A 24,034-nucleotide genomic window follows, 5' to 3' on the forward strand; every position below is an offset into this window, starting at 1 on the left:
GTGCCACATCCCAGACCCAGAGAAGGATCTTACCCTTTGAAAAGCCTCCTGGAGGAGACCACAGTGCAGGAGGAGGGTGGTCCCTGCTCCCTGGGGGGCTGCAGTGCTGCCTGGGGGATGCAGGGCAGTGCCCAGCCCTGGGTGAGTGCTCACACACACACACTGATTTGTGGGATGGGTCTCCTTGAGGCAGTTGCTGCTTCCACACCCACAGAGGATGAGTTTTTGCAGTCACAGGTACTGACTACACACCCACAGCTGTAGGTGCATCCAGGGGACAGCTCTCCCTGCATGCTCATTATAATTAAGTATAATTACTGCTTTCTATATAGACACAGCAATGTGAATATGCTCCAGGAGAAAAGAGCAGCAGCTTTTCCCTCTGTGTCTGACAGACAGACCCTCAATGAGTCCAAATCCCCTTGGGTGAGGATGGGGGTTCACACTGGGTGCTGTGGGGGGAGTTTGGCCTCAGGTGTGAGAAAAGGGTAAGGAAAGGAAGGGAAGGAGCAGTGTGGAGGCAGCTCCTTGGAGGCAGATGGAGAGCAGGTGACAAAACCTGATGGTGCTGCCATGCTGAGGATTAATCCTCTCCTGCTCCAGCTTCCCCACATCACCCTGGGCTGCAGCTGCAGCAAGTGCCCAGGGTCAGCAGCCCCTGGAGCCAGGATCCACACGCTGCCAGCTCCCAATGGCTGGTGACTGCTCCCAAATGAGAGGTGCCAGGAAAGAAACAGCTGTCTGTCCTTAATCCTCCCTTAGGGATGCATCAGAAGCTCCACCAATGCTGGGGCTCAGGGATTTCCTCCTTACAAAACCCATCCCCACACTCTCCCATCTCTGTCCTCGGCAGCTTGAGCCACAGCCTGGCTCCAGGCTTGTAACCATGTCAGGATTGCTCCCAGCTGAGGGGAGTCAGCACACAAACAAGTGGCTGTCCTTAATCTTACTTCAGGGGTGTGTTAGAAGCTCCACCAAGGCTGGGGCTCCTGGCTTTCCTTCTTCCCTACAGCCCCAACACTCTCCCATCTCCACACTGGGGGTTGTGCCCAAACCCACCTCCAACAATGAAATCTCAGGATTGCTCCCAAACCAGAGCAAAGGAAAGAAACAAACATCTGTCCTTTACCTTCCCCTGGTGGGGCAGCAGTGCTGGAGCTGGGGCCTTTCCTCATGAACTGACATCCTGACATCCTCTCGCCTCCAGCCTCTGTCCCTGGAGCCCCACTGCTAACTGTAAACCCTGGAAGGATGGTTCCCACCAGCAGGAGCTGGGGAGGGATGCTTTCGGCTGGGACTTTGCCAAAGCCTGAGCTTCCCTGGAGCTTCTGCTGAGCCCCTGAGGGAGGGTTCAGGACGGGCACTTCTTCCCAACACCTGGGAGCAATCCCAGATGGTTTCAGTTTGGGAGCTGGGATCCTGCGAGCTCCCGAGCTTGGAGGTGGGAGAGTGTCAGGGGCAGGAGGGAAGCCCGGAGCCACAGCTTTGGGGACATTGGGATGCAGCAATGAGGGGAGAGGGAGAGGCGGCAGCTCCCCCGGGAGCATCGGGGGCGTTCGCAATGGTGGAGCCGAGCTCTGGGGAGTCCGTGGGGAGACGGGAGATGCTGAACCCGCCGCGGCCGGGCACTGGGGGCTCGGGGTGACCGTGGGGGGCAGCGGGGAGCCCGGGGCGGTACCGCGGGAGGCTACCGGAGGCGATAGCGGGGGCCAGCGGCAGCCCCGGGGGCGAGGTTGGGGGCGGTCCCGAGGGTCTGGGGGCGGCCCCGGGGATCCGGGGGAGGTTCCGAGGCGGTACCGGGGCGGTACCGGGGACCCCGGGGGCTGCATCGCAGGGAACACCGGGGCAGCCCCTCGGTGCGGGACCGCGGCCGGGAGCCCCGGGCGGTGCTGGAGGCGGCCCCGGGGCGGAGCCGGGAGCGGAGCCGGTTGCGGTGCCGGTGCCGGTCGCTGCCCGTCGGTGCCGGGCGGAGCGGGACGGCGGCGGAGCCCCGGGCATGGCGGGCCTGGGGGACTCGGAGCCGGGCAGCGGCCCCGGCCCCGTCCCGGCCACCCGCGTGGAGCTGACGGTGTCCTGCAGGTACCGGGGGCGGCGGGGGCGGCGGGTACTGGGATGTACCGGGATGTACCGGGATGTACCGGGATGTACCGGGCGGCCTCGGGATGCAGCGGGGGGCGAGCGGTGTCGGGGGACACGGGGGGCACTGGGGAGCGGAGGGAGCACAGGGGCTGGCGGGTGCTGGGGGGATGCTGGGAGGCACTGGAAGGTACTGGGAGAGCCCGAGATACGGCGGGTGGGAGCACTGGGGGGAGTGGAGGGACTCGAGGGGGCACCGGGAACATGGGGGCACGGGGGGGACACTGGGCAGCACTGGGGGAGGAGGGAGGGGCACTGAGAGGCACTGGGGGGACTGAAGGGCTGTGGGGGGACACTGGGAACGTGAGGGCACGGGGGGCACTGGAGGAGGATGGGGGGCACTGGGGAGCACTGGGAGAGCAGAGAGTGCTGGGAGGGCTCTGAGGGGGGTGCATGGAGGGGGGATTTCAGGGCTTGGGGGGAGCTATGGGGATGCCAAGGTGTGTCCCTGGGGACCCTACACCCCCCTCCTCACTAATGTCATGAGCCCGTGCTGTGGGTGTCGGTCGGGGCAATACACCCACACGGGTGCTGGGCGCTGCCCCGGGGGGTGCTGGGGCCCAAAGTGGGGAAGAGGGGGAGACACCGACCCTCCTGCCCTCCTCTGCATCCCTGCTCTGCAAGCTGGGGGCCTGCTGAGTCCTGGTCCCACAGCCGTGCTGGGACATCCCCCCACAGCTGGATGTGCCCCGGCTGCAGCAGAGCCCCCCCCGGCCATGCCCCCGCCCCCGGCCGCGCTGCCTGCGGCCGCTCCGACCTACTTTCCTCCCACTCCATCGGGGACGGTCCCTTCAGGCCCTTCAGCTGGACGCTGCAGTGAGGGGGGGACACGACACAAGACGACATGCAGCTGTGTCCCCCCTCCGTGACCCTGCACACACACCCCCTCCATACACACCGCCTTCTGTGCACCCCCGCCGTGCCTGGCACGGGGCACACGTGGCTGTGCCCCCCCAGCCGTGCACACGCACCCAGCCGTGCACACGCACCCAGCCGTGCACACGCACCCAGCCGTGCACACGCACCCAGCCGTGCACACGCACAGCCCCCTCCCGGCCCCTGGTGCAGCTCCCCGGCTCACACTCATCTCACACTGGCCCGGAGCCGTTCCCCAGCGCCCGTCTCCCCTCAGGCAGCTCCTGGATAAGGACACCTTCTCCAAGTCAGACCCACGTGAGTGGGGCCGGGGATTGGGGGGAGATTTGGGGGTGTCCTGGGAGCTTTTTGGGGTTCCCTGTGGGTTTGGGGGTGCCCATGGGGTTGGCAATGCCTGGGGGTGTTTGGAGTGTCTGAGGTTTGGAGGTGTCCTGGGGAGGGTTTGGATGTGCCTGGGGGGGGGTTGGAGGTGCCATGGGGGGATTTGGGGGTGCCCTGGGGAGGGTTTGGGGATGCCCAAGGTTTGGGAGTCTCTGGGGTTTGGGGTACCCCGTGGGGTTTGGGGTATCCCCAACGCCCCGTGGCTCTGCCCGCAGTCTGTGTGCTCTACACCCAGCGCCCCGGCTGCCGGCAGTGGCGGGAGGTGAGTGCTGGGATGGACCAATCAGCATGTTGGGGTGCTGGCCAGCCGGCCAATCAGCATGTCAGGTTGCTGGCCAATCAGCATGTTGGGGTGCTGGCCAGCCAGCCAATCAGCATGTCAGGTTGCTGGCCAATCAGCATGTTGGGGTGCCGGCCAGCCGGCCAATCAACGCACCAGGATGCTGCCCAGTCCACCTGTGGAGGTGATGGCCAATCAACCAATCACCAGCGTGTCGATGGCCAATCAGATTGTGGGTATCATAATCAGGTGGCCAATCAGCATGTTGGGGTGCTGGCCAGCCAACCAATCAGCATGTCAGAGCGTCGGGATGTTGGCCAATCAGCATGTTGGGGTCTTGGCCAACTGACCAATGAATGCATTGGGGTACCGACTAATGAGCATGTTGGGGGGTCTTGGCCAACTGGCCAATCGGCAAGTTGGGGAGCCAGTGAGCTGGCCAATCACGAGTGAGCAGTCAGCCAGCCAATCAGCATGTTGGGGTGCATCCGGCCAGCCAATCAGAACACGGGCGAGCACATCGGGGTGCCAGGCAGCCAGCCAATCGTGCTCCAGCACGCGGCCAGGCAGCCAATCAGCGCGCTGTCCGCGCGGTGGCCGCGGCCGGAGCGGACACTCGGGGACACCCCGTGGCCCCCCCGTCCCCTCCCGCCCCGCCGCAGCCCCTCATTAACCGCGCCGCTAATTGCGCGTTGGGGCCGGGGGCGGGGCGGGACGCGGCGCCAGCGCTGCCGGCACAAAGGGGCACCTGTGCCCCCGCCTGGCCCTGCCCGCAGCGCCTGCGTCACCCCCGGGCTGTGCCCCCCCGTGTCCGTGTCCACGCCTCACATCTGAGTCCCTGTGTCTCCATCGCCCCCTGCTCCGATGTCCCCGTGTCCCCACTTCTCCACGTCCCCCTGTCCCCATCCCCGTGTCCCCCCCAGTTTGGCCGCACCGAGGTCATCGACAACTCCCTCAACCCCGACTTTCTGCGCAAGTTCGTCCTCGATTATTTCTTCGAGGAGAAGCAGAACCTCCGCTTCGACCTGTGAGTGTCCCCCCCCGTGCCCCCCGTGTCACCCACCCCTGCAACCCACAGCCTGGGCTGTCCCCATCCCCGGGCCGTCCCCATCCCCGTCCCCCTGCTCTGTCCCCAGGTACGACGTGGACTCCAAGAGCCCCGACCTCTCCAAGCATGTAAGTGGGGGGCCAGGACTGCCCCCTCCCCAGCCCCCATCCTCGTGGGCTTGGGGACAGGGCACAGGACCCCCCCAGTGACACCACACTCCGGCAGGATTTCCTAGGCCAGGCCTTCTGCACCCTGGGTGAGATCGTGGGCTCAGCTGGCAGCCGCCTGGAGAAGCCCCTGACGTGAGCCCCTTCCCCCAAACAGCCCTCACTCATGCCTCAGTTTCCCCTGGGGGGCCCCACACCAGCCCCTGCCCCCATGTCCCCCCGTCCCCAGCGCTGGCAGGACGCCCAGCTCCTTATCTGAGTGTGGAGGACAGAGCCCAGACCCTCGTGCTGACAGCCCTGTGTCCCCATGTCCCCTCCCCAGCCCTTGCCTCAGTTTCCCCGGGGGGGGGGGGGGGGGGGGGTGTGTGTCTGGCTCCTATTTGGGGAGGGTCTGCCCTCCCTGTCACCCCTCACTGTGTTGTCCCAGCAGGTTGGGGACTGTCAGCACACACACCCGGGGCAGGAAACCCGCTCCAGCCGTCTCTAATGGGTGAGTTTTGGGGTGCCCAGATGTGGGGGGTGGGCACCCCCATCACCCTGTGTGTGTGTCCCAGTCTCAGCATCCCCCCAACCCCTGGCAGCGGCATCCCTGGCAAGAAATGTGGCACCATCATCCTCCTCGCCGAAGAGCTGGGCAACTGCCGGGTGAGCTGTGGCTTTAGGGGGGGGACACGACGTTGGGGACCCCCCAGTGCTGTGGAGGAGGGGCTGGGACACCCCCACACCCCCCCAGCTGCACCCCCTGAGCCTTCCTCCCTGGGACACGAGGGTTGACCTGTCCCCATGGGTCCCAAAACAACCTCACCCCGGTGTCCCCACAGGTCCTGGGACCTCAAACAACCCCCCTCCAGGGCCCTGCACCCCAGTGTGTCCCTGGAGGGGGGGGTGAGGGCACTGACCCCCCCTTTTCCCCCAGGACGTGGCCACACTGCAGTTCTGTGCCAACAAACTGGACAAGAAGGATTTCTTTGGCAAATCCGACCCCTTCATGGTTTTCTACCGCAGCAACGAGGATGGGACGTGAGAGACAGCACCCCCCACCCCCCAAAACCCACAGTAACACCCCCAAAACCCACAGTAACACCCCCAAACCACAGCAGGGGTGTGTGTTGAAGGGCTCTGATGAGCTCAGGGGTTGGTGGGGGCAGCCAGGGGCCGCCTCGGGCACCTCCAGCATCCGCAGGAGTCGATGGGGAGGTGGCACCACAAACCCCCTCAGCGGTGGTGGGTTGAGGGGGGGGTTTGCCATCGGGAGGTGACCCCTCCCATCGTTTTCCTTGTGTCCCCCCCTCAGTTTCACCATCTGCCACAAGACCGAGGTGGTGAGGAACACGCTGAACCCGGTGTGGCAATCCTTCGCCATCCCAGTGCGCGCCCTCTGCAACGGCGACTACGACCGGTGAGCTGCCCCTGCCCAGCCCTGCAGCAGCCCCCTGCTCCGGCCTGGCTGTGCCCAGCCTGGCACTGGCCTTCGGTGCCATCAGGGAGCTGTCCCTGGGGGTGTTTCTCCTCTCTGCCCCCCTCCAAAGCCGGGCGTCACGGCTGCATGTCCTGGCAAACACAACCCGTGGCGGTGCCGCCGCTGTCGGGCGTTGCTGTGGCAACGGGGGATAAAAATATCCCACCGAAAAGGCCTGGGGAGGGGGAGGAGGAGGAGGAGGAGGCCCATGGAGGCGTCAAAACAAACCCATGGGGAGCAGGCACCGGGGGGTGGCCTTGGGGAGCCCCTAAAGTAGGGGTCTGGGGTGTTGGGGGTGGCAGCAGGTGGCTGAGAGCCCCCGCCGTTGCTTTTCAGGGCCATCAAGGTGGAGGTGTACGACTGGGACCGTGATGGCAGGTGAGGGAGAGGGGCTGGGTGGCTCTGGTAACTCCCCAGGGTGACATTTCCCCCCCTTCCTCACCTCCCTCCTCACCCCACAGCCACGACTTCATCGGGGAGTTCACCACGAGCTACCGGGAGCTGGCACGGGGGCAGAGCCAGTTCAACGTCTACGAGGTGAGGGGACGAGGGGCCCAGCTGCACCCATGGGTGCTACAGCCCTCCAAACACCACAGGCCTCATGCTGCACCCTTGGGTGTTACAGTCCCTTGGGTGCTGGGCTGCACCTCATGGTGACAGGGTGCCCAGAGTCCCTGTGCTGCACCCCATGGGTGTTGTGAGCCCAGTGCTGCACCTCAGGTGTTGCAGTCCCCAAAGTCCCCCTGCAGCACCCATGGGTGTCACAGTCCCAGTGCTGCACCTCAGGGTGTCACAGTCCCCAAAGTCCCCCTGCAGCACCCGTGGGTGTCACAGTCCCAGTGCTGCACCTCAGGGTGTCGCAGTCCCCAAAGTCCCCCTGCAGCACCCATGGGTGTCACAGTCCCAATGCTGCACCTCAGGGTGTCACAGTCCCCAAAGTCCCCCTGCAGCACCCATGGGTGTCACAGTCCCAGTGCTGCACCTCAGGGTGTCGCAGTCCCTGTCCCCAGGGTATCTGTCCTGCACCCTGGGATGCCACAGCCTCCCTGTCCTGCACCCCCAAGTGCCACAGCCCCCCTGTCCTGCACCCTGGGGTGTTGTGTTCCTCATAGTCCCTTCTTCCCTCCCTCAAGGTGGTGAACCCCAGGAAGAAGATGAAGAAGAAGAAGTACCTGAACTCAGGGACGGTGAGGAGGGGGCAGGGGGGGACACACACACGGGGAGGGGACACAGGGGGGTGCAGCCACTGTCCCCTGCTCAGCCCCATGTCCCTGGGCAGGTGACACTGCTGTCCTTTGCTGTGGAGTCTGAGCACACCTTCCTGGACTACATCAGGGGCGGGTGAGTGTTAGGGGGACACCTCCCCACCCACCCCATGAGCCTCAGTTTCCCCATCTGCACCCAGGGTGGTCCCAGGGTGTCCCCAGCAGCCGCTGCTGCTCAGCACAGGGGGGGTTTGGGGGTGCTCCGAGGTTGTGTGTCCTTGAGTGGGAGTGTGAGTGGGGCTGAGGGCTGGGGAGGGGGCTGTGTGTGTCCCTCCCCACAACCCCTCAGCCACCCTAAAGCCACTTTCACCTCCCCCCAGGACCCAAATCAACTTCACCGTGGCCATTGACTTCACGGCGTCCAACGGTGAGCGTGGGGCTGTGTCCCCCCCTCCCTTCAGTGAGGGGTGTGGGGGGCTCCTTAACTCCTTAAATCTGGGGGGACACCCTCCACCCCTGCAGGGAACCCCTCCCAGTCCACATCCCTGCACTACCTGAGCCCCTACCAGCTCAACGCCTACGCCATGGCCCTCAAGGCAGTGGGGGAGATCATCCAGGACTACGACAGCGACAAGATGTTCCCTGCCCTCGGCTTCGGAGCCAAAATCCCACCCGACGGCCGTGTGAGCCACGAGTTCCCCCTGGTGAGGAGCTGGGAGGGGCAGGGGGGCAGCACAGGGACCAGGGCACCCAGGAGAGCAGCACAGGGACCAGGGCACCCAGGGGGGCAGCACAGGGACCAGGACACCCAGGAGAGCAGCACAGGGACCAGGGCACCCAGGGGAGCAGCACAGGGACCAGGGCACCCAGAGGGGCAGCACAGGGACCAGAGCACCCAGGGGAGCAGCACAGGGACCAGGGCACCCAGGGGAGCAGCACAGGGACCAGGGCACCCAGGGGGGTAACACAGGGACCAGGGCACCCAGGGGGGCAGCACAGGGACCAGGGCACCCAGAGGGGCAGCACAGGGACCAGAGCACCCAGGGGAGCAGCACAGGGACCAGGGCACCCAGGGGAGCAGCACAGGGACCAGGGCACCCAGGGGGGTAACACAGGGACCAGGGCACCCAGGGGGGCAGCACAGGGACCAGGACACCCAGGAGAGCAGCACAGGGACCAGGGCACCCAGGGGAGCAGCACAGGGACCAGAGCACCCAGGGGGGCAGCACAGGGACCAGGACACCCAGGAGAGCAGCACAGGGACCAGGGCACCCAGGGGGGCAGCACAGGGACCAGGACACCCAGGAGAGCAGCACAGGGACCAGGGCACCCAGGGGAGCAGCACAGGGACCAGAGCACCCAGGGGGGCAGCACAGGGACCAGGACACCCAGGAGAGCAGCACAGGGACCAGGGCACCCAGGGGGGCAGCACAGGGACCAGGACACCCAGGAGAGCAGCACAGGGACCAGGGCACCCAGGGGGGCAGCACAGGGACCAGGACACCCAGGAGAGCAGCACAGGGACCAGGGCACCCAGGGGGGCAGCACAGGGACCAGGGCACCCAGGGGGGCAGCAGAGGGACCAAGACACCCAGGGGAGCAACACAGGGACCAGAGCACCCAGGAGAGCAGCACAGGGACCAGGGCACCCAGGGGGGTAACACAGGGACCAGAGCACCCAGGGGCTGGGACAGAAGACACGAGTGCAGGACAAGGGGAGCTGGGGGCTGTAGCACAGGTACCCTGGGGATGGGGGTACCCAGGGGTGCTGCACAGGGAGCTCCATCCCACCCACCACCCTGCTGGGGTTTCTTGACCCCCAGAACGGGGACGTGGCCAACCCGGCGTGCAGCGGCATCGAGGGGGTGCTGGAGGCCTATCACCGCAGCCTGCGCAGCGTCCAGCTCTACGGGCCCACCAACTTCGCCCCTGTGGTCAACCACGTGGCCCGGTGAGGAGCAGGGACCCAGCACCACACAAGCATGTGGCTGGAAAAGCCCCTGAAGCTGCTGCAGCCCCAGCCCTGCCCTCACCCTGCCCAGCCCAGCACTGACCCACAGCCCTCAGCACCTCAGCTCCACGGCTTTGGGATCCCTCCAGGGCTGGGCACTCCCCCAGCTCCCTGGGCAGCCTGGCACAGGGCTGACACCCCTCTCAGGGAAACAGTTCTGCCTCAGCTCCAGCCTCAACCTCCCCTGGGGCAACTTGAGGCTGTTTCCCCTTGTTACTGTGGAGCAGAAACCAACCCCCAGCTCCCTGCAGCCTCCTGTCAGGGAGTGTCAGAGAGTGCTCCTGGCTCCCCTCAGCCTCTTCTCCAGGCTCAACACCCCCATTCCCTCAGCCCCTCCCCAGTACCCTTGTGCTCCAGCCCCTTCCCCAGCTCTGTGCCCGGCTCTGGCCACGCTGCAGCCCCTCAGTGTCCCTGTGGCAGTGAGTGAGGGGCCCAGCACTGACACAGCCCTGGAGCTGCAGCCTCCCCAGGGCCCAGCTCAGGGGACAGTCCCTGCCCTGCTCCTGCCCCACGCTGCAGCCCCCCGGGGTGGGGATGGGGCCCGTGCCCACCCTGCTGTCACTCACACGGTCTCCCCCAGCTCGGCAGCAGCGGTGCTGGACGGCTCCCAGTACTTTGTGCTGCTCATCATCACCGACGGCGTCATCTCGGACATGGCCCAGACTAAAGAGGCCATTGTCAACGTGAGTCCTGCCCTGGGGGGGGACACAGGGACCAGGCAGGGGTGGGGGGCCCCAGACTAGCAGGGTGCAATGATCTGGAGCCACACAGGGTGCCCAAAACTGGGGAGCAACCCCCAGCCCCAAGAGGGGCTGCCCTGGGCTGGGCCTGGTGGGGGAAGGGGGCTGTGGGGTGCCCACCATGGCCTCAGACCTGGGGTGCCCTGGGGTGGGGAGGGGGTGCCAGTGCCAGGGGTGGGGGAGGGCCACGTGTGTTCCTGTCATTAACTTTGGCCCCGTTTCTCCTCCCCCCTGCTGCCCACCCCGAGGCTGCCAAGCTCCCCATGTCCATCATCATCGTCGGGGTGGGCCAGGCTGAGTTCGACGGTGAGGCCTGGGGAAGGGGGAGGGGGCAGGGATGGGGGTCTCAGCAGCCCCCCCTTGTCTTGGGCAGGGGGCAGCAGGGCTGAATTTGTTGTGATTTGCCTCAAGGTGACAGGGTGGGGTTATGAAGGGAGGGGGTGTAAGAGCTGGATGAGCCCCCCCCTCACTGCAGGGTGTTGGGGTGCAGGGGATGGGCTCAGAGGGTCCCTGGGTGAGTGGGGGGGTCATTTGGATGCTGCTGACCCCCCCAATCTCCCCTCCCCCAGCCATGGTGGAGCTGGATGGCGACGATGTCCGTATCTCCTCCCGGGGGAAGGTGGCTGAGAGGGACATTGTGCAGGTACCGACCCCCCACCGTGGTGTGGGGAGTGGGGGGATCCCCCCTGGAGTGGGAACCCCAGGGGAGCCCCCCAAAACAGCCCCCTCGCTGCTGGGGAGCACGGACAGGCCCCAGCCTGGGGGTGATGAGGGGAGGGGGATGTTGGCATTGGGGAGCATGGGGATGGGGGGGCAGGGTCTGGGATAAAGGGGGCACTGGGAGATTTGGGGGGACATGGGGACAGTGGGCTGGGAATAGGGGTCACAGGGGATGAGGGGGTGGATGGGGAGGCACTGGGACATTTGGGGGGGCCCATTGGGACCCTGAGGGGCTGCACTGGGGCTTGGGATGACCCCAGCTATTGGGGGGCACGACCTGAGGCCGTGGGGGGCTCAGTCCCTTGTGTTGTGTCCCCCCCAGTTCGTGCCATTCCGTGACTACGTGGAGGGAGGGGCCAGCCCGGTGCTCAGCATGGCCAGGCTGGCCAAGGACGTGCTGGCTGAGATCCCCGACCAGTTCATCTCCTACATGAAGGCTCGAGGCATCAAACCCCAGCCCGGCCCCCCCAGCCCTGAGCCCCCCCTCACCCCTCAGCCCTGACCCCATCACCCCACACCCCCAAACCCTCCCTGGGCTCCCCTTTCCTGTAGGGAGGGGGGTGGTCCCATCCCCTTTCCCCACCCCCTCAGCTCCCACCCTGGGTCTTGGCTGCTCCCAGGGTTGAGGGGGGGGAAAGAAGGGGGGGGGGGGGGTCCCCCTTCTTTGTGAGTGTGTGTGTCCCCCCCTTTTCTATCTGCATGGACAATCCCCCCCCTCGTTGTGTGTGTGTGTGTGTGTGAGACCCTCCCACCATGTCACACGTGGCTTTGGATCCAGTTGCCTTAAACCACAATAAATTAGAGTGTTTTTAATCACTGCCACCCCCACGGGGCCCCTCCAGCGTCCCCCCTACAAGGGGTGACCCCCCTCCCACACTCTGTGTGTTTTTTCCCCCCTCCCCCACACAGATCAGGGCACACAGCGTCTGGTTTGGTTTTATTTCTAAGAACCCAAATATTGCAAATATACAGAAAAGTACCAATACAAAGCACTGAGCACTCAGGTTTATTTACAGGGCTCTGCACTGGCCTCCAGCTGTGTCCCCCCCTCCCCAAAAACAGCCAGGGGGGGGGAGAGGGGAGCACAGGGCTATGGCTTTTACTGGGGGAGGGTGATGTCCCATCCCTGTCCCCGCTGAAGCACATGCAAGAGGTGCTGGGGCTGTGCCCTACCCCTAAATCTCACTGCTGAGGGGTGGGGGAAGCTCAGGGGAAGGGGGGAAGGGAGAGCAGAAGCCCTGTGTCATGACAGCACGGCCCTATCGCGATAGCTGGGGGGGGGGAGGAGGGGTGGAACCCCCCCATCCTGATGCACTCACAGCCCACTGTACCCCACAACCCAAGGGTGGAGGAAGGGGGGGTAGGGAAAGCTCTTGCACCCCACTTTGGGTAAGGGGAGGGGCAGAGCCGCCCCCACACACAGTTCTGCAGGTGGGGGGATGTTGTGGGGTGTCCCCCCCCCAAAAAGGGGGTTTCCAGTGTAGGAGACTGTTAGCAGTGCTGGGACCAAAACCTGGCGGGGTGCAGGGGGGGTGGGGGGAGCTGCCAGCCCCTGGAGTGACCCAGCATGGGGGAAGGGGAGGGGGTGGGCCTCTTCTCAGCCCCCCCTCATCCTGCCAGCACCCCTGACAGCTGGGGGGTGGGGGCTGGGGCTGAGACCCCCCCCTAGTCCCTCATTACAAAGCTTCAAGCTTCAAGTCATTATTGCTGCATTTCCCTCGGCCAACACCAGCCTGGGGGTGGGGGGGGAAGACACAGAGCAGAGTCACCCCCCACCCTTAGGACCCCCTCCCAGTCATGGGGACCCTCCCCCAGGTCCTAGGGACTCCCTCCAGTGCTAGGGACCCCCTTCCAACTGCAGGGGGGCACAGGGCAGCCCCCTTCCTATTGCTTTGGGCTGGGAGGTGCAGACAAACCTGGCCCAGCCCCAGCCCCCCCCAGGGCCGTTGTTGCCACGTGGGGGGGTCAATTCCTAAATAAAATAGTCCAGAAAAGGGAAAGTAAAAGATCCTAAAAGCTCCCCCCCAGCCCTGGAAGGAAACCCCCAAGTGGGGTTACATTAAACCCCTTTGTGTCTGTGTCCCCCCATACCCCCCCAGCAGCAAAATCACCCTCAGTCTGAGCAGGAAGCAGGGGTGGGGGGGTCCTGCCTGTGGGGGGGTCGTTCCTGCAGGAGGGGGGGTCCTGCCTGTGGGGGGGCTCTGCCTGTGGGGGGTCCTTCATGTAGCAGCAGCTGCAGCACGGTCACTGCTACTCCAGGAGGTCCTGGGGAGAAAGGGGAGCATCAGGCACCCTGTGCCCCCGCTCTGAGACAGCCTGGAGGGGACACACACACACTCAGGGATCCCCCCTCTGTGCTCACCTCATCAGAGTCATCGTGGTAGCCCCCCTTGGTGCTCAGGGGGCCTGGGGCCAGCGAGTCCACCCCCTCCACACCGTTGGCCTCTGCGTGCTGCTGGAGAACTGAGTAACGATGGACCAGGAACCTGTGGGGAGCAGAGATGGGGGGACAGGGGACACACGTGTGAGCACACTGCTGTTACCTCTGGCAACCCCCCCAGGACACACACACAGAGGGTGATGGTGTCAGGGAGCAGCAGCACGCACACACACACATACAGGGGGGTGATGGCACAGCACAGTGTGAGCCCTGGGGGGGTGCTGGGGGGGAGGGTGAAGCACTCAGACCCCTCCTCACCTGCCCCCACAGACGTATTTCTTGACCAGCAGCACGGTGGCAGCAGCAGTGACCAGCAGCACGGCCACCACGGCCACGATGATGGGAGTGGAGCTGCTGGCTGCAGCCTGGGAGGAGAGAGGGAGGGAGGCAAAGGGCTGAAAGGGGGGAGGGATCACATCCCCTCACCCTCCTCTCAAACCCCCCTCCACCCCCACAGGTTATCCCCACAACATCCAGGCAGGAGCTGCCCCCATCACCCACCAGCTGACTGGGGCTGAGGAAGGTGCTGGTGCATTTCTTCTTCATGTCCTTCTCCTCCCTGCTGGGGCTCTCACCCCCTGAGCACTTGTCCCCAGGAATCTTCCGATACCTGCAGAGCAGGAGGTGACACCTGAGGCCTCTTCACTCCAGCAACAAGTGACAGGAGGAGAGGAAACAGCCTCCAGTTGCCCCAGGGGAGGTTGAGGTTGGAGCTGAGGCAGAACTGTTTCCCTGAGAGGGGTGTCACCCCTGTGCCAGGCTGCCCAGGGAGCTGGGGGAGTGCCCAGCCCTGGAGGGATCCCAAAGCCATGGAGCTGAGGTGCTGAGTCAGTGCTGGGCTGGGCAGGGTGAGGGCAGGGCTGGGGCTGCAGCAGCCTCAAAGGCTTTTCCAACCCAAACGATTCTCTGTGACCCCACAACTGCTTCCCAGGGCCCATCAGCCTCATAACGAGGTGATGAAGAACGATCAAGCCCCAAAGTGAGGTGATGGGGCAGGATCCACCCCCGCTGGGTGCAGGGTGAGGGAGTCCCTGGGGATGTGAGGCCCTTCCCCTCCCCTCCTGGCACCCCCTGGCCGTTACCCGCTGGTTTTCAGCAGCTCCTGGCGCCCGTAGAGGCAGAATTCCAGGTCGTGGCCCTTGAGCTCGGGCTGCTCCACACACAGGGACTGGTTCTCAGGGCGATAGTACCCAAAGTCACTGTGGGAAAGAGGGGACAGGACATGAGACCCTTCCCAGCTGAGGGCCAGGGGTTAGGGGTGGGCTTGGCAGGGGGAGGGAAGGGCTGGGACTGCAGCAGCCTCAAGGGCTTTTCCAACCCCAATGATTGTCTGATGCCCTATTAGCTGGAGTTGGCTACAGCTGTTACACCTTTGCTGCCCTCAGGGAGGAGGTTTGGAAGGGAGAGGTTTTGTATGGTAAGAAGGAAACATCACAGTGACCAGATCAAGAGGGTGCTGCTGCCAGCCCCTGAGCTACAACCTTCAGGACCTGTCTGTGAGGGTAATTCACTGCAGGAGGACAGCCTGGGGTAGGAACTGCAACCTCCTGAGGGGAAAGACACAATGTCCTCAACAGAAGGAGCTGCTTTCCAAAGACCTTCTCTCCTCTTCAGGATTAAGGTTGATAGTTTAGTTGGTGAAAGTTGCAGGAATAGTAAAGATGAAGCCCTGGGAGGTGAAGCAGCTTTGTCTGAAGCTCCCAAAGCAGGTTTTGTTCTCAACAAGTACCACTGATGGTCTTAGTCCTGATCTGCTTTGTGCTTTGAAAAGAGTGGCTGGGAACATTAGAGGAGGGGGATGCAGGGCCTGGACAACAGGACAGGCTGGGAGTGACCTGGCCATCAGCTGGGACACAAAAAGTTCCCCTTAAACACCAGGAGAAGCTCCTTGGCTGCTGAGGTGAGGGAGCCCTGGCCCAGGCTGCCCAGGGAGGGTGTGGAGGCTCCTTCTCAGGAGGTTTCCAACCCCACCTGGACACGTTCCTGTGCCCCCTGAGCCAGGGGAACCTGCTGTAGCAGGGGCTGGGGCTGGAGCAGCTCTGCAGGGCCCTTCCAGCCTCCAGCACTCTGGGGTTGTGTGACTGTATGGAGGAGGGAGGGGGGAAGCTGGGGGTTACCAGAGGAAGTCCTGCAGCGTGCAGGGGCACACAGACGGCTGTTTGCTCACGGTGTAGTCCCGCCCGTTCTGACACACCGAGGACTTGCGCAGCCGCCGGTACTGCTCCTTGTAGCCCAGGATGCAGCCGTCACTGGGGTCACTGGGGTCACTGGAGTGTGCCAGCCAGATGGTGTAGTCCTTGTCCTCACCTGGAAGGGAGAGGCCTCAGCACTGCAGCCCCCAGAGGGGTCCCAGCTATGGCAGGAGGTGCTCAGGGGCTGGGAGGGGATGATGCTGCTCACCCCATCCCCGTGGTGGGGACCAAAGGCCATCCTCCCCCCGCTCTGCCAATACCCCTGCACCAAGGGCTGGGAACAAACAGCCCCCTGACCAGCCCTATTGTCCCCATCCCTGGTTGTCCCCAGCCACAGTTCTCCCCAGACCCATTGTGCCCAGCCTCAGCTGTCCCATCCTTGGCTGTCCCCATCCCCTTTGTCCCCAGCCCCAGTTCTCCCCCATCTCCATGTCTCCACTCCCAGCTGTCCCCAGCCCTGGTCCTCCCCAGCCCCTCTTCTCTCCACCCCACGCTATCCCCACCCCCCCTGGCTGTCCCCCATCCCTGCTCTCATCATCCCTGTGACCTCCCCTGTCCCAGCCCCTCCGTGCTGTCTCACAGGTCCTGCTGAGCAGTTGGCTGAAGTCGATGGTGTAGGAGACCCACTTGCGGGAGAGGAAGCTGCCCCGGAAGCCCCAGACGCTGAGGTTCATGGAGCGGGCGCCCGGCTCCGAGGCCAGGCCCGTGAAGAACAGCGGCTCCTTGGAGAAGGTGTAACGGTACCAGCACTGCCCCTCGTCCGTGGAGAACCTGCCAGGGCACAGCTGCATCACCACCACTCACCTCCCTTCCCCCTCCCCAAAACCTGGGAGAATCACAGGATCATTCTGGCTGTTAAAGCCCCTGAAGCTGCTGCAGCCCCAGCCCTGCCCTCACGCTGCCCAGCACCACTGACCCCTCAGCACCTCACCCCATGGCTTTGGGATCCCTCCAGGGCTGGGCACTCCCCCAGCTCCCTGGGCAGCCTGGCACAGGGGCTCACACCCCTCTCAGGGAAACAGTTCTGCCTCAGCTCCAACCTCAACCTCCCCTGGGGCAACTTGAGGCTGTTTCTAGAGAGCAGAGACCAACCCCCAGCTCCCTGCAGCCTCCTGTCAGGGTGTGTCAGAGAGTGCTCCTGTCTCCTCTTAGCCTCCTCTTCTCCAGGCTCAACTCAGCCCCTCCCCAGCACCCCTGTGCCCCAGCAGGAGGGTGTGTGCTCACTCCAGGACGTTGACAGGCTGGCTGCTGTGCTCGATGGCCACGATGAGCCCCCCCGAGTCCAGGATGGCATAATGGTGCGGCCCCTCCAGCATCCGCGCCCACGTGTAGCCCCCGTCGTCCGAGATGTAGACGTCAGGGCTCATCACTGAGATGGCCCCTCCAACACTCCCTGCCAGGGGAAGGGGAGTCAGCTTTTTGGGACACACACACACACAAATAAGGGCTCTGAATCCCCCCCAACCCCCCCGTCCCCATGCCCTGGTACCGTGGGCGATGACGATGCCGACGGCGTTGGGCTCGGACAGAGGCGCCATGGGCACGTTGAGCTTCTGGGAGATGCTGTACGAGGCGTGGATGTGGAGGCTGCACTGCAGGAAGCAGAGCACAGCCCGTCCAGCAGCACGTGGGGACACGGCTCAGGGCAGGGGGATGCACACAGTCACCCCCTCAACCTGCTCAGGGCTTCCCACAGAGCTCCCACGCTGAGACACACAGCCACAGAGTGACACTCACAGTCCCATAGTGACAGCCACAGCCACAGGGTGACATCCACAGCCACAGGGCGACATCCACAGCCCCACGGTGGCACTCACAGTCCCACGGTGGCACTCACAGTCCCACGGTGGCACTCACAGCCACAGGATGACACCCACAGTCCCATAGTGACATCCACAACCACAGGATGACATCCACAGTCCCACAGTGACACTCACAGTCCCATAGCAACAGCCACAGGATGACACCCACAGCCACAGGATGACACTCACAGCCACAGGATGACATCCACAGTCCCACAGTGACACCCACAGCCCACACAGTGCTCCCACACCCTCAGCATCTCTCAGGGGGCTGCAGGATGGATGGACAGGGATGGGCATGGTGCCAGGACCCCCCATCCTCCCCCCCAGGGGGGCACAGACCCACCTCCTCGCTGCTCCTGGCTGTGGAGTCACAGGTGGTGTTCTTGGGCTTGCGCAGCGGGACCCACTCCCCACCACGGTCAAAAGTGATGACAGACTGGATGGAATTGTCTGGCGGGAGGAAGAGGAAGATCTGACAGGGTCAGGAGGATGCCCAGCATGTCCTCACTCCCTTCAAACCCCAGACTTCATCTCCATGGAGCTGTGACCCTGATCTTGGGGGTGTGGGGACATGTGAGCACCCACCTTCAGAGAGGACGCTGGTGATGTAGATGCCGCGCAGGGAGGTGACGTTGGTGAAGTCGGTTTCTCCCCCCGTGGTGGTGTAAAGGTGCCTCTCCAGAGACTTGGAGTAAACGATGCCACGGTCATCTGAGGTGTAGATGGTGCCAAAACCTGTGTCTGTGAGAGGGGGGATGGCAGTGAGGGAGGGGCTGAACCCATAGGGCTACCACAATTCCCCCCCAGGGGGTCTTTGGAAGAGGAGAAACCCCCATTCGAGTGCTTCAAAGGGAACTTGGCACAACCAGGGTGCTCAGAGGCAGCAGCTCTTTAACTAGCTGTGCCTTAATGAGAAAGCCCTTCCTCTGAGGCACAGCAGAGCTCATGCTGTGTGCAGAGCCCCAGGTGAGGAGCTGCAGGGAGGTTTCCAGTTGTCCCCAGCCCCAGGGGAACCTCCCCTCACCTCCTGGTTCATCCACGTGCATAAAGACCAAGTCGTCGTTGGCAGCCAGGATGGAGTAAAACTGCCCATGGCCAACAGAAGGGAGCTGAGCCATGTTCCAGGTGTCCCCTTGGTCGAGGGAGACGTGAATACGCCTCGTGGTACCCTGAGGAGCCAAAAGCATCAGCCTCCTTCAGCCTCCTCACAAGGGAGACGCCGGGCAGAGCTGGCGGTGGGGAGGAGCCACCACTGCTCTGCATCCAGACCAGGAAGAAGGAAGAGGAACAAGAGAAGGAGGAGGAGGAGGGGACAAGGACCTTCTCACCTTCTCTGTCATAAGAGAGGCAAAGAGGAAGCGTCCTCCCAGCCCAAAGGAATAAATCTTGGTGCCGATGACCTTGAAGGTCCTGCCGAAGTCGGTGGTTTTCTTCAGCTCCAACAAGCCCAGATCAGCTTCTTAAGAACAAGGGACAGTGGATTAACGAGCCAGGAGCTGTCTCCAGCTTGACCAGAGCTGTGTTCCCCCCACCAATGCACAGCTCTAGACAGTCCCAGTTTTTCTGCCAGTGCCACCATGGCTCTCTGCAGGGGCTTTGCTGGGGGTGGGCTCTGAGGGGGCTTTTCATAGAATCACAGATTCATTCTGGCTGTTAAAGCCCCTGAAGCTGCTGCAATCCCAGCTCTGCCCTCACCCTGCCCAGCCCAGCACTGACCCCTCAGCACCTCAGCTCCACGGCTTTGGGATCCCTCCAGGGCTGGGCACTCCCCCAGCTCCCTGTGCAGCCTGGCACAGGGGCTCACACCCCTCTCAGGGAAACAGTTCTGCCTCAGCTCCAGCCTCAACCTCCCCTGGGGCAACTTGAGGCTGTTTCCTCTTGTCCTTTTGCTCCCCCTGCTGTAGAGACCCCAAAGACTCGATTGAGTACTTACTGCAGGAGTTGTTCAAGTATGTGGTGAAGAAGATGGTGTCTTTTGCACCCCTGGGGAAGAAAAGGAGATTTTAGAGGGGGGGGACACACACCCAAAGCAGGTGAGACATGGGATGCCACCCATGTGGCATTACTCTGAGAGCCTCCAGAATCATTCTCTGCCCCCCTCAAAGCGAGCAGCCACTCACCACTTGGCCAGGCAGACGGCTTTGTGGATCTCCTCCCACTTCTCCCCAAAGTCCTTGGAGACCCAGAGGCCGTTCTGCAAGATCCAAGAGGTTAGTTACAGTCAACTAAACCCCTCAAACAGCCTCCTCCCCATCCTAGGGGGTGTTCCACATCCCAGAGGTGGTTGGTGTGTCCCAATCCTGGGGCCACACACATCCCCTGGACACGGGATGTCGCTCACGCGGCCACGCTCTGGCGCATCCTTCAGGAAGCACCACTGGGAACCTTCCCCATCCCCAACCAGGGTCCCATCCTGCACCCTCCCCAGCCCCAGCCCTCACCTCGGTGCTGAGGGCCAGCAGGCAGTCAGAGTTTTGGGGGTGGTAGGTGATCTGCACCAGTGGGTGGAAGGGCAGGTCCGTCTGGATGAAGTTCTTGGCGAAGTCGGAGGAGCGGAAGATCCTCCCGCCACGGCTGCCACCAGAGACATCCCCCGTCAGGATGACCTGGGGAAGGACAAGGGGAGAGCTCCAGAAGCAAAACCATCCAGCTCAGGGTGGGGGGAGCTGCTGGGTGCTGAGTGAGGGGCTTCCTGGCTGGCTGGACTCATCACACAACCCCCCATCCTACCTTCCCCGAGTTGTCCGGGCCGATGGCCATGCCGAACTCGGTGCGGATGAACGTGTTGTTGATGAGGCTGGTGATGTCCTTGAAGGTCTTTCCATAATCCTCACTGCAAGGCAGGAACCAGCACAGCAATAGGGGGGGGGGTTGCTCCCAGCCCCCCCTCACACTGAGGGTCACAAGGTGGGGGGAGGTGGATGAGGAGGGTCTCACCTGCGATAGAGCTTGGACTGCCCAAAGCTCATGATCACCAGTGGCACTTGGAAGGTTGTCAGGACGAGGATGACCTGGGAGGAAGAGCAGGTCACATATGGTTCCCCCCAGCCATGGGCTGTGTGCCCCCCACCCAGAGACAGGAGCTGTCCCCTCCTTGGGCACCCCCAGCTCCCTCACAGCCCCTGAGGCTCTGCTGTCGTTCCCCACAGAGACCCCTCATTGCTTCCCCACCCCTAGAGGTACCTCCCCATTGCTTTGGGGGGGTGGGAACACCCCACCTCCACCCCCAGCCCCCCCAGAGGGGTACTTACCCCTGTGCTGTCGCCCACCCAGGAGAGTGACACGGAGCCACTGAGGTCATCGAAGACGCACTGCAAGGGAAGAGATGGCACCAGCACCCCTACAGCTGGGGAGGGGAGCACCAGGACACCCACAGACACGCTGAGGGGACACTCAGGAAGGTGGCATTAAGCTGTCAGTTGGTGACACCCCCTGTGCCACTCGGATCCCCCCCCAGCGCTGGGACACCCCCTCACTGGAAAAGGGACCCACTGGCCTCTCCCCATCCCTCGCTGCCCAGGGGGCACTGGGGACACTGGGTGGGCTGGGGACAGGACGGGTGGGGGCAGGAGGGGACACTCAGGGGAGGGGAAAACAGAGGGAAAAGGGAAAGAAAAGGCTGAGCAAACCGGGCTGGCAAAGCCACCGAGTGGCAACCGGCCCGGCCGGCAGAGCGGCCACACGCCGTGGCCCGGGGCCAGGTGAGCCCGGCACCGATCCCGCACCGGTCCCGCACCGACCCAGCCCCGGGAGCGGTGCCAGCCCCGGCGATGGCCGTGGCTGTCTGTCTGTCTGTCCTCCCGCCCTGTCCCCGAGTCTGTCGCGGGGGGATCTGCTCCCCGCGGGGCGTCACGGGGGGCTGAGGGTGCTCTGCCGGGCTCCGTCTGTCCGTCCCCGCCCCGGGAACCAGCCCCACTGCTGCAGGTGCCTCCGCGGGCACACGCAGGGCTCTGTCCGTCTGTCTGTCACACGGGGAGAGCGGGGTCTGTCCGTCTAGGGCATGTGGGAGGGGGGGAAAATCTGTCTGTCCGTCCATCCTGGGGTCACGGGGGGTGTGTCTCTGTCTGTCCGTCGCACGGGACACGGGAGGCTGGTCTGTCTGTCTGTCCGTCCGTCCTGGGGGTGCAGGAGGGGACGCGTCCGTCGAACTCCATAACAAACGCGCTGCCCAGGCGGGGAGGCGGCTGTGTCCGTCCGTCCCTGTGTCCGTCCGTCCCTGTGTCCGTCCGTCCAGCGCACAGGGCGCGGGTTGGCGCGGCGCAGAGGCGCCTGCCCGCGTGTCCCGGCCAGCGGGAGGTGTTGGGGGGAGAGTCCCCGGCCCCGCTCCTGGGCAGGCTCCCGCTCCCGTCCCGTCCCGCCCCGCCGGGGCTGCGGCCGTGTCGGCCCGGGGGCCCCGCCCGCCGCCTCACCTGGTGCGTGTTGTTGCCGAGGGCGGCCGGGACACCGCGCAGGCCGCCGCAGGCCTCAGCCCCGCCGCCGCGGGGGAAGCGGGTCCGCATGCGGTGTCGGCCCCGCAGCCCCAGCGCCGGCCCCGCCGCCCACAGCGCCAGCGCCACGGCCACCGCCAGCCGCGGCCCCATCGCGCCTCCGGCCGCCGCCGCCGCCGCCGCCCCGCGCCCGGCGCCGCCGCTCGCCGCCCCTCGCGCGCCCATTGGCTCCCGCCGCGCCGCGCCCCGCCCCCGCGCCGCGCCCCCGCGCTCCGGTTGGCCCGTCCGCCTGTCAGTCACCCCCCGCCTCCTCCCGCCAGTGGCTGCCGGCGCTTGCACCACGGGGGCGAGCCCGCCCTCCCCCCGCCGACCCCGGCCCCGTAATCTACCTAGCGACAGCGCTCTGATTGGCTGCGAGCCGAGGGGCGGGGCGGCCGCGCGATTTTCTGATTGGCCGAAGCCGGAGGCAGCGGGGGGCGCGCCGGGCCCACCCCCGGCCCACGTGCGCCGCGACCCCCGGAGCCGCCGGGAAACCGGTCCCCAGGGCTGCGGGGTATGGGGGTGCTGGGGCTGGACGTGGGGCTCAGCAGCAGGCTTCGGGGGCGCAGAGCTGGCCGGGGTGGGCCAGGGGACCGCAGTGTGTGTCCCCCCGCCCAGGGGCTGCCCCCTCGGCTCCCCTCGGGCCGCTACAGGCAGCGGTGGGGGTTGTGGTTTGGTGTGTGGAGCCCGGTGACGGTTCCACCCTTGCACGTCAGCCACGTTGCACAAGCTGGCTGGAGCACAGCCCTGCCCTCCCGAGGAGGCAGCTCGGAGCAACAACTCCCCACCTCGGCAGCCCCCTCCCCGGGCCGTGGAGGGTCCCCACAAGCTCAGACAAAGGGACCAGGCATTCACCGTCTCGAGCTTCACTGAGGAGGTCAAACCTCCCACCACACCCTCCAGCCCTCAGCCTCTCACCCTGGCAAAACAGGAATCAGCATTTCATTTCCACATCACCCTTCCGCTTCTTTTTCCCCCTCCCCAGGCCACTTCCCCTGGAAAAAGACAACCTGCAAGTTTGATGTGAGAAGGGACGGCTCCCTCATGCACCCCCCACCCCACACACGCAGCCTGGGAAGAACTCAGGCTCTTCCCTTGCCAAGAGGGATCAGATAAGGAGCACAAAGCCTCGATTTTCAAGTCCAGAGGAGCTGCTCTCACACGCCGCTGTCACCAGTGGCCCATGTGACAAGGGAAAGGGCATAAAGGACCATTTTCTGCTGGGAAGAATTAGCTTTTTGTTTGTTAAGCCTATAAAGAGCAAAGAGTTCCCTGAAGTTGAGGGTTTTTCATGGGGCATGGTGGTTCACAAGAGCTGAGCCACCCCTTGGTCTCCTGGCCCAAGGAGGGAGATGGCTGAGCTTTGAGATGATCCAAAGCTTTGAAGTGGGATCTCCCACACAAACACCAGCAGATAGCAGCCCCAGTTTCACTGACAGGCTGGTTTTCCCAGGGTGAGGCTCAGGGTGGTGCCCTGGATATCATCCTGGTTGGCTGGATATTCAGGAGAGGTGAGCTCCCACACCAGAGCCACCCTCAGCACTGCCTCACGTTCACCAGGGGATGAGGAGCAGTGCAGGGACCAGGGACAGGGCTCCAAAGCTGTGCAGGTAGAGCCAAACTCAGGCTCATTTCCCTGCATTTAGGCTAGAAGGAAGGTCTCCCCCTAAGGTCAAGTCCTGCAACTCACTATGTATGTTTGCTCTTCCATCCAGGGGTAGAGATGTGGTATCAAATCCCACCCACCTCAGACATTACCTAGTGACTCAATTTGTTCCCTTCTTGTGGTTACACAGGAGACACTCACAGCACAAGTGTCTGAAAATGGAGGTGACCCAAGGACTGATCTTCCAGCCTTCCCTTCCTGCATCTGCCCAGCAACAGCAAGAGGAAAAACCTCTCCTAGTATTGGCTTTACCCTTCCACAGAAAGCAGAAGTGTGTCATCAGACACAGCTGGCAGCAGCTCTGGCTTTGCCAAGTGACGAAATGCCCATCAGAGGCTGCTGAACTGAGGGCAAAGGTACCCATTTCAGTCTAATTCAGCTGGAGATGTCCCCTCTTAGCAGGGCAATCCCCTTCCCCACAGAATTACAGGCCTCATCTGTC

General features: G+C 64.0%; 2 protein-coding genes across 3 annotated transcripts; one reads left to right on the forward strand and one right to left on the reverse strand.

The window, feature by feature from the left end:
- The first annotated feature begins 1,996 nt into the window (after positions 1-1,996).
- Positions 1,997-11,525, forward strand: CPNE5 (copine 5). The gene is made up of 21 exons (XM_062013414.1): positions 1,997-2,079; positions 3,269-3,309; positions 3,609-3,655; positions 4,597-4,700; positions 4,810-4,849; positions 4,947-5,023; positions 5,319-5,378; positions 5,470-5,533; positions 5,805-5,908; positions 6,183-6,287; positions 6,684-6,725; positions 6,809-6,884; positions 7,481-7,534; positions 7,627-7,688; positions 7,933-7,979; positions 8,075-8,256; positions 9,376-9,503; positions 10,144-10,246; positions 10,552-10,609; positions 10,873-10,946; positions 11,346-11,525. The coding sequence occupies exons 1-21, from the start codon at positions 1,997-1,999 to the stop codon at positions 11,523-11,525; spliced, it is 1,731 nt and encodes a 576-aa protein (XP_061869398.1).
- A 423-nt stretch (positions 11,526-11,948) lies between these two features.
- On the reverse strand, positions 11,949-22,011 carry SORT1 (sortilin 1). 2 transcript variants are annotated; one of them, XM_062013413.1, is made up of 20 exons: positions 21,870-22,011; positions 20,712-20,771; positions 20,398-20,471; positions 20,191-20,293; positions 19,902-20,066; positions 19,581-19,654; positions 19,394-19,443; positions 18,789-18,916; positions 18,485-18,629; positions 18,046-18,201; positions 17,804-17,910; positions 17,145-17,247; positions 16,880-17,048; positions 16,236-16,426; positions 15,581-15,770; positions 14,546-14,662; positions 13,965-14,073; positions 13,722-13,828; positions 13,386-13,509; positions 11,949-13,288 (listed from the first exon to the last, which is right to left on the reverse strand). In XM_062013413.1, the coding sequence occupies exons 1-20, from the start codon at positions 21,957-21,959 to the stop codon at positions 13,274-13,276; spliced, it is 2,277 nt and encodes a 758-aa protein (XP_061869397.1). In that variant the 5' UTR covers positions 21,960-22,011; the 3' UTR covers positions 11,949-13,273. The 2 variants fall into 2 exon arrangements, with proteins under 2 accessions (XP_061869397.1, XP_061869396.1); XM_062013412.1 differs by having other exon boundaries at positions 18,789-18,919; positions 21,870-22,010.
- Between the last annotated feature and the right edge of the window lie 2,023 nt (positions 22,012-24,034).

The sequence above is a fragment of the Colius striatus genome, chromosome 22 (genome assembly GCF_028858725.1).
Source record: "Colius striatus isolate bColStr4 chromosome 22, bColStr4.1.hap1, whole genome shotgun sequence".
NCBI classification, from domain to species: domain Eukaryota; kingdom Metazoa; phylum Chordata; class Aves; order Coliiformes; family Coliidae; genus Colius; species Colius striatus.

Coding starts and splice junctions, on each gene's coding strand:
- CPNE5 (XM_062013414.1), top strand. CDS start 1,997: ATGGCGGGCCTGGGGGACTCGGAGCCGGGCAGCGGCCCCGGCCCCGTC. Junction 4,701..4,809: donor CAGAACCTCCGCTTCGACCT/GTGAGTGTCCCC, acceptor CTCTGTCCCCAG/GTACGACGTGGACTCCAAGA. Junction 6,885..7,480: donor GCCAGTTCAACGTCTACGAG/GTGAGGGGACGA, acceptor CCCTCCCTCAAG/GTGGTGAACCCCAGGAAGAA.
- SORT1 (XM_062013412.1), bottom strand. CDS start 21,959: ATGCGGACCCGCTTCCCCCGCGGCGGCGGGGCTGAGGCCTGCGGCGGC. Junction 20,472..20,711: donor GGGTGGGCGACAGCACAGGG/GTAAGTACCCCT, acceptor TCTTCCTCCCAG/GTCATCCTCGTCCTGACAAC. Junction 19,444..19,580: donor GCCGTCTGCCTGGCCAAGTG/GTGAGTGGCTGC, acceptor TTTCTTCCCCAG/GGGTGCAAAAGACACCATCT.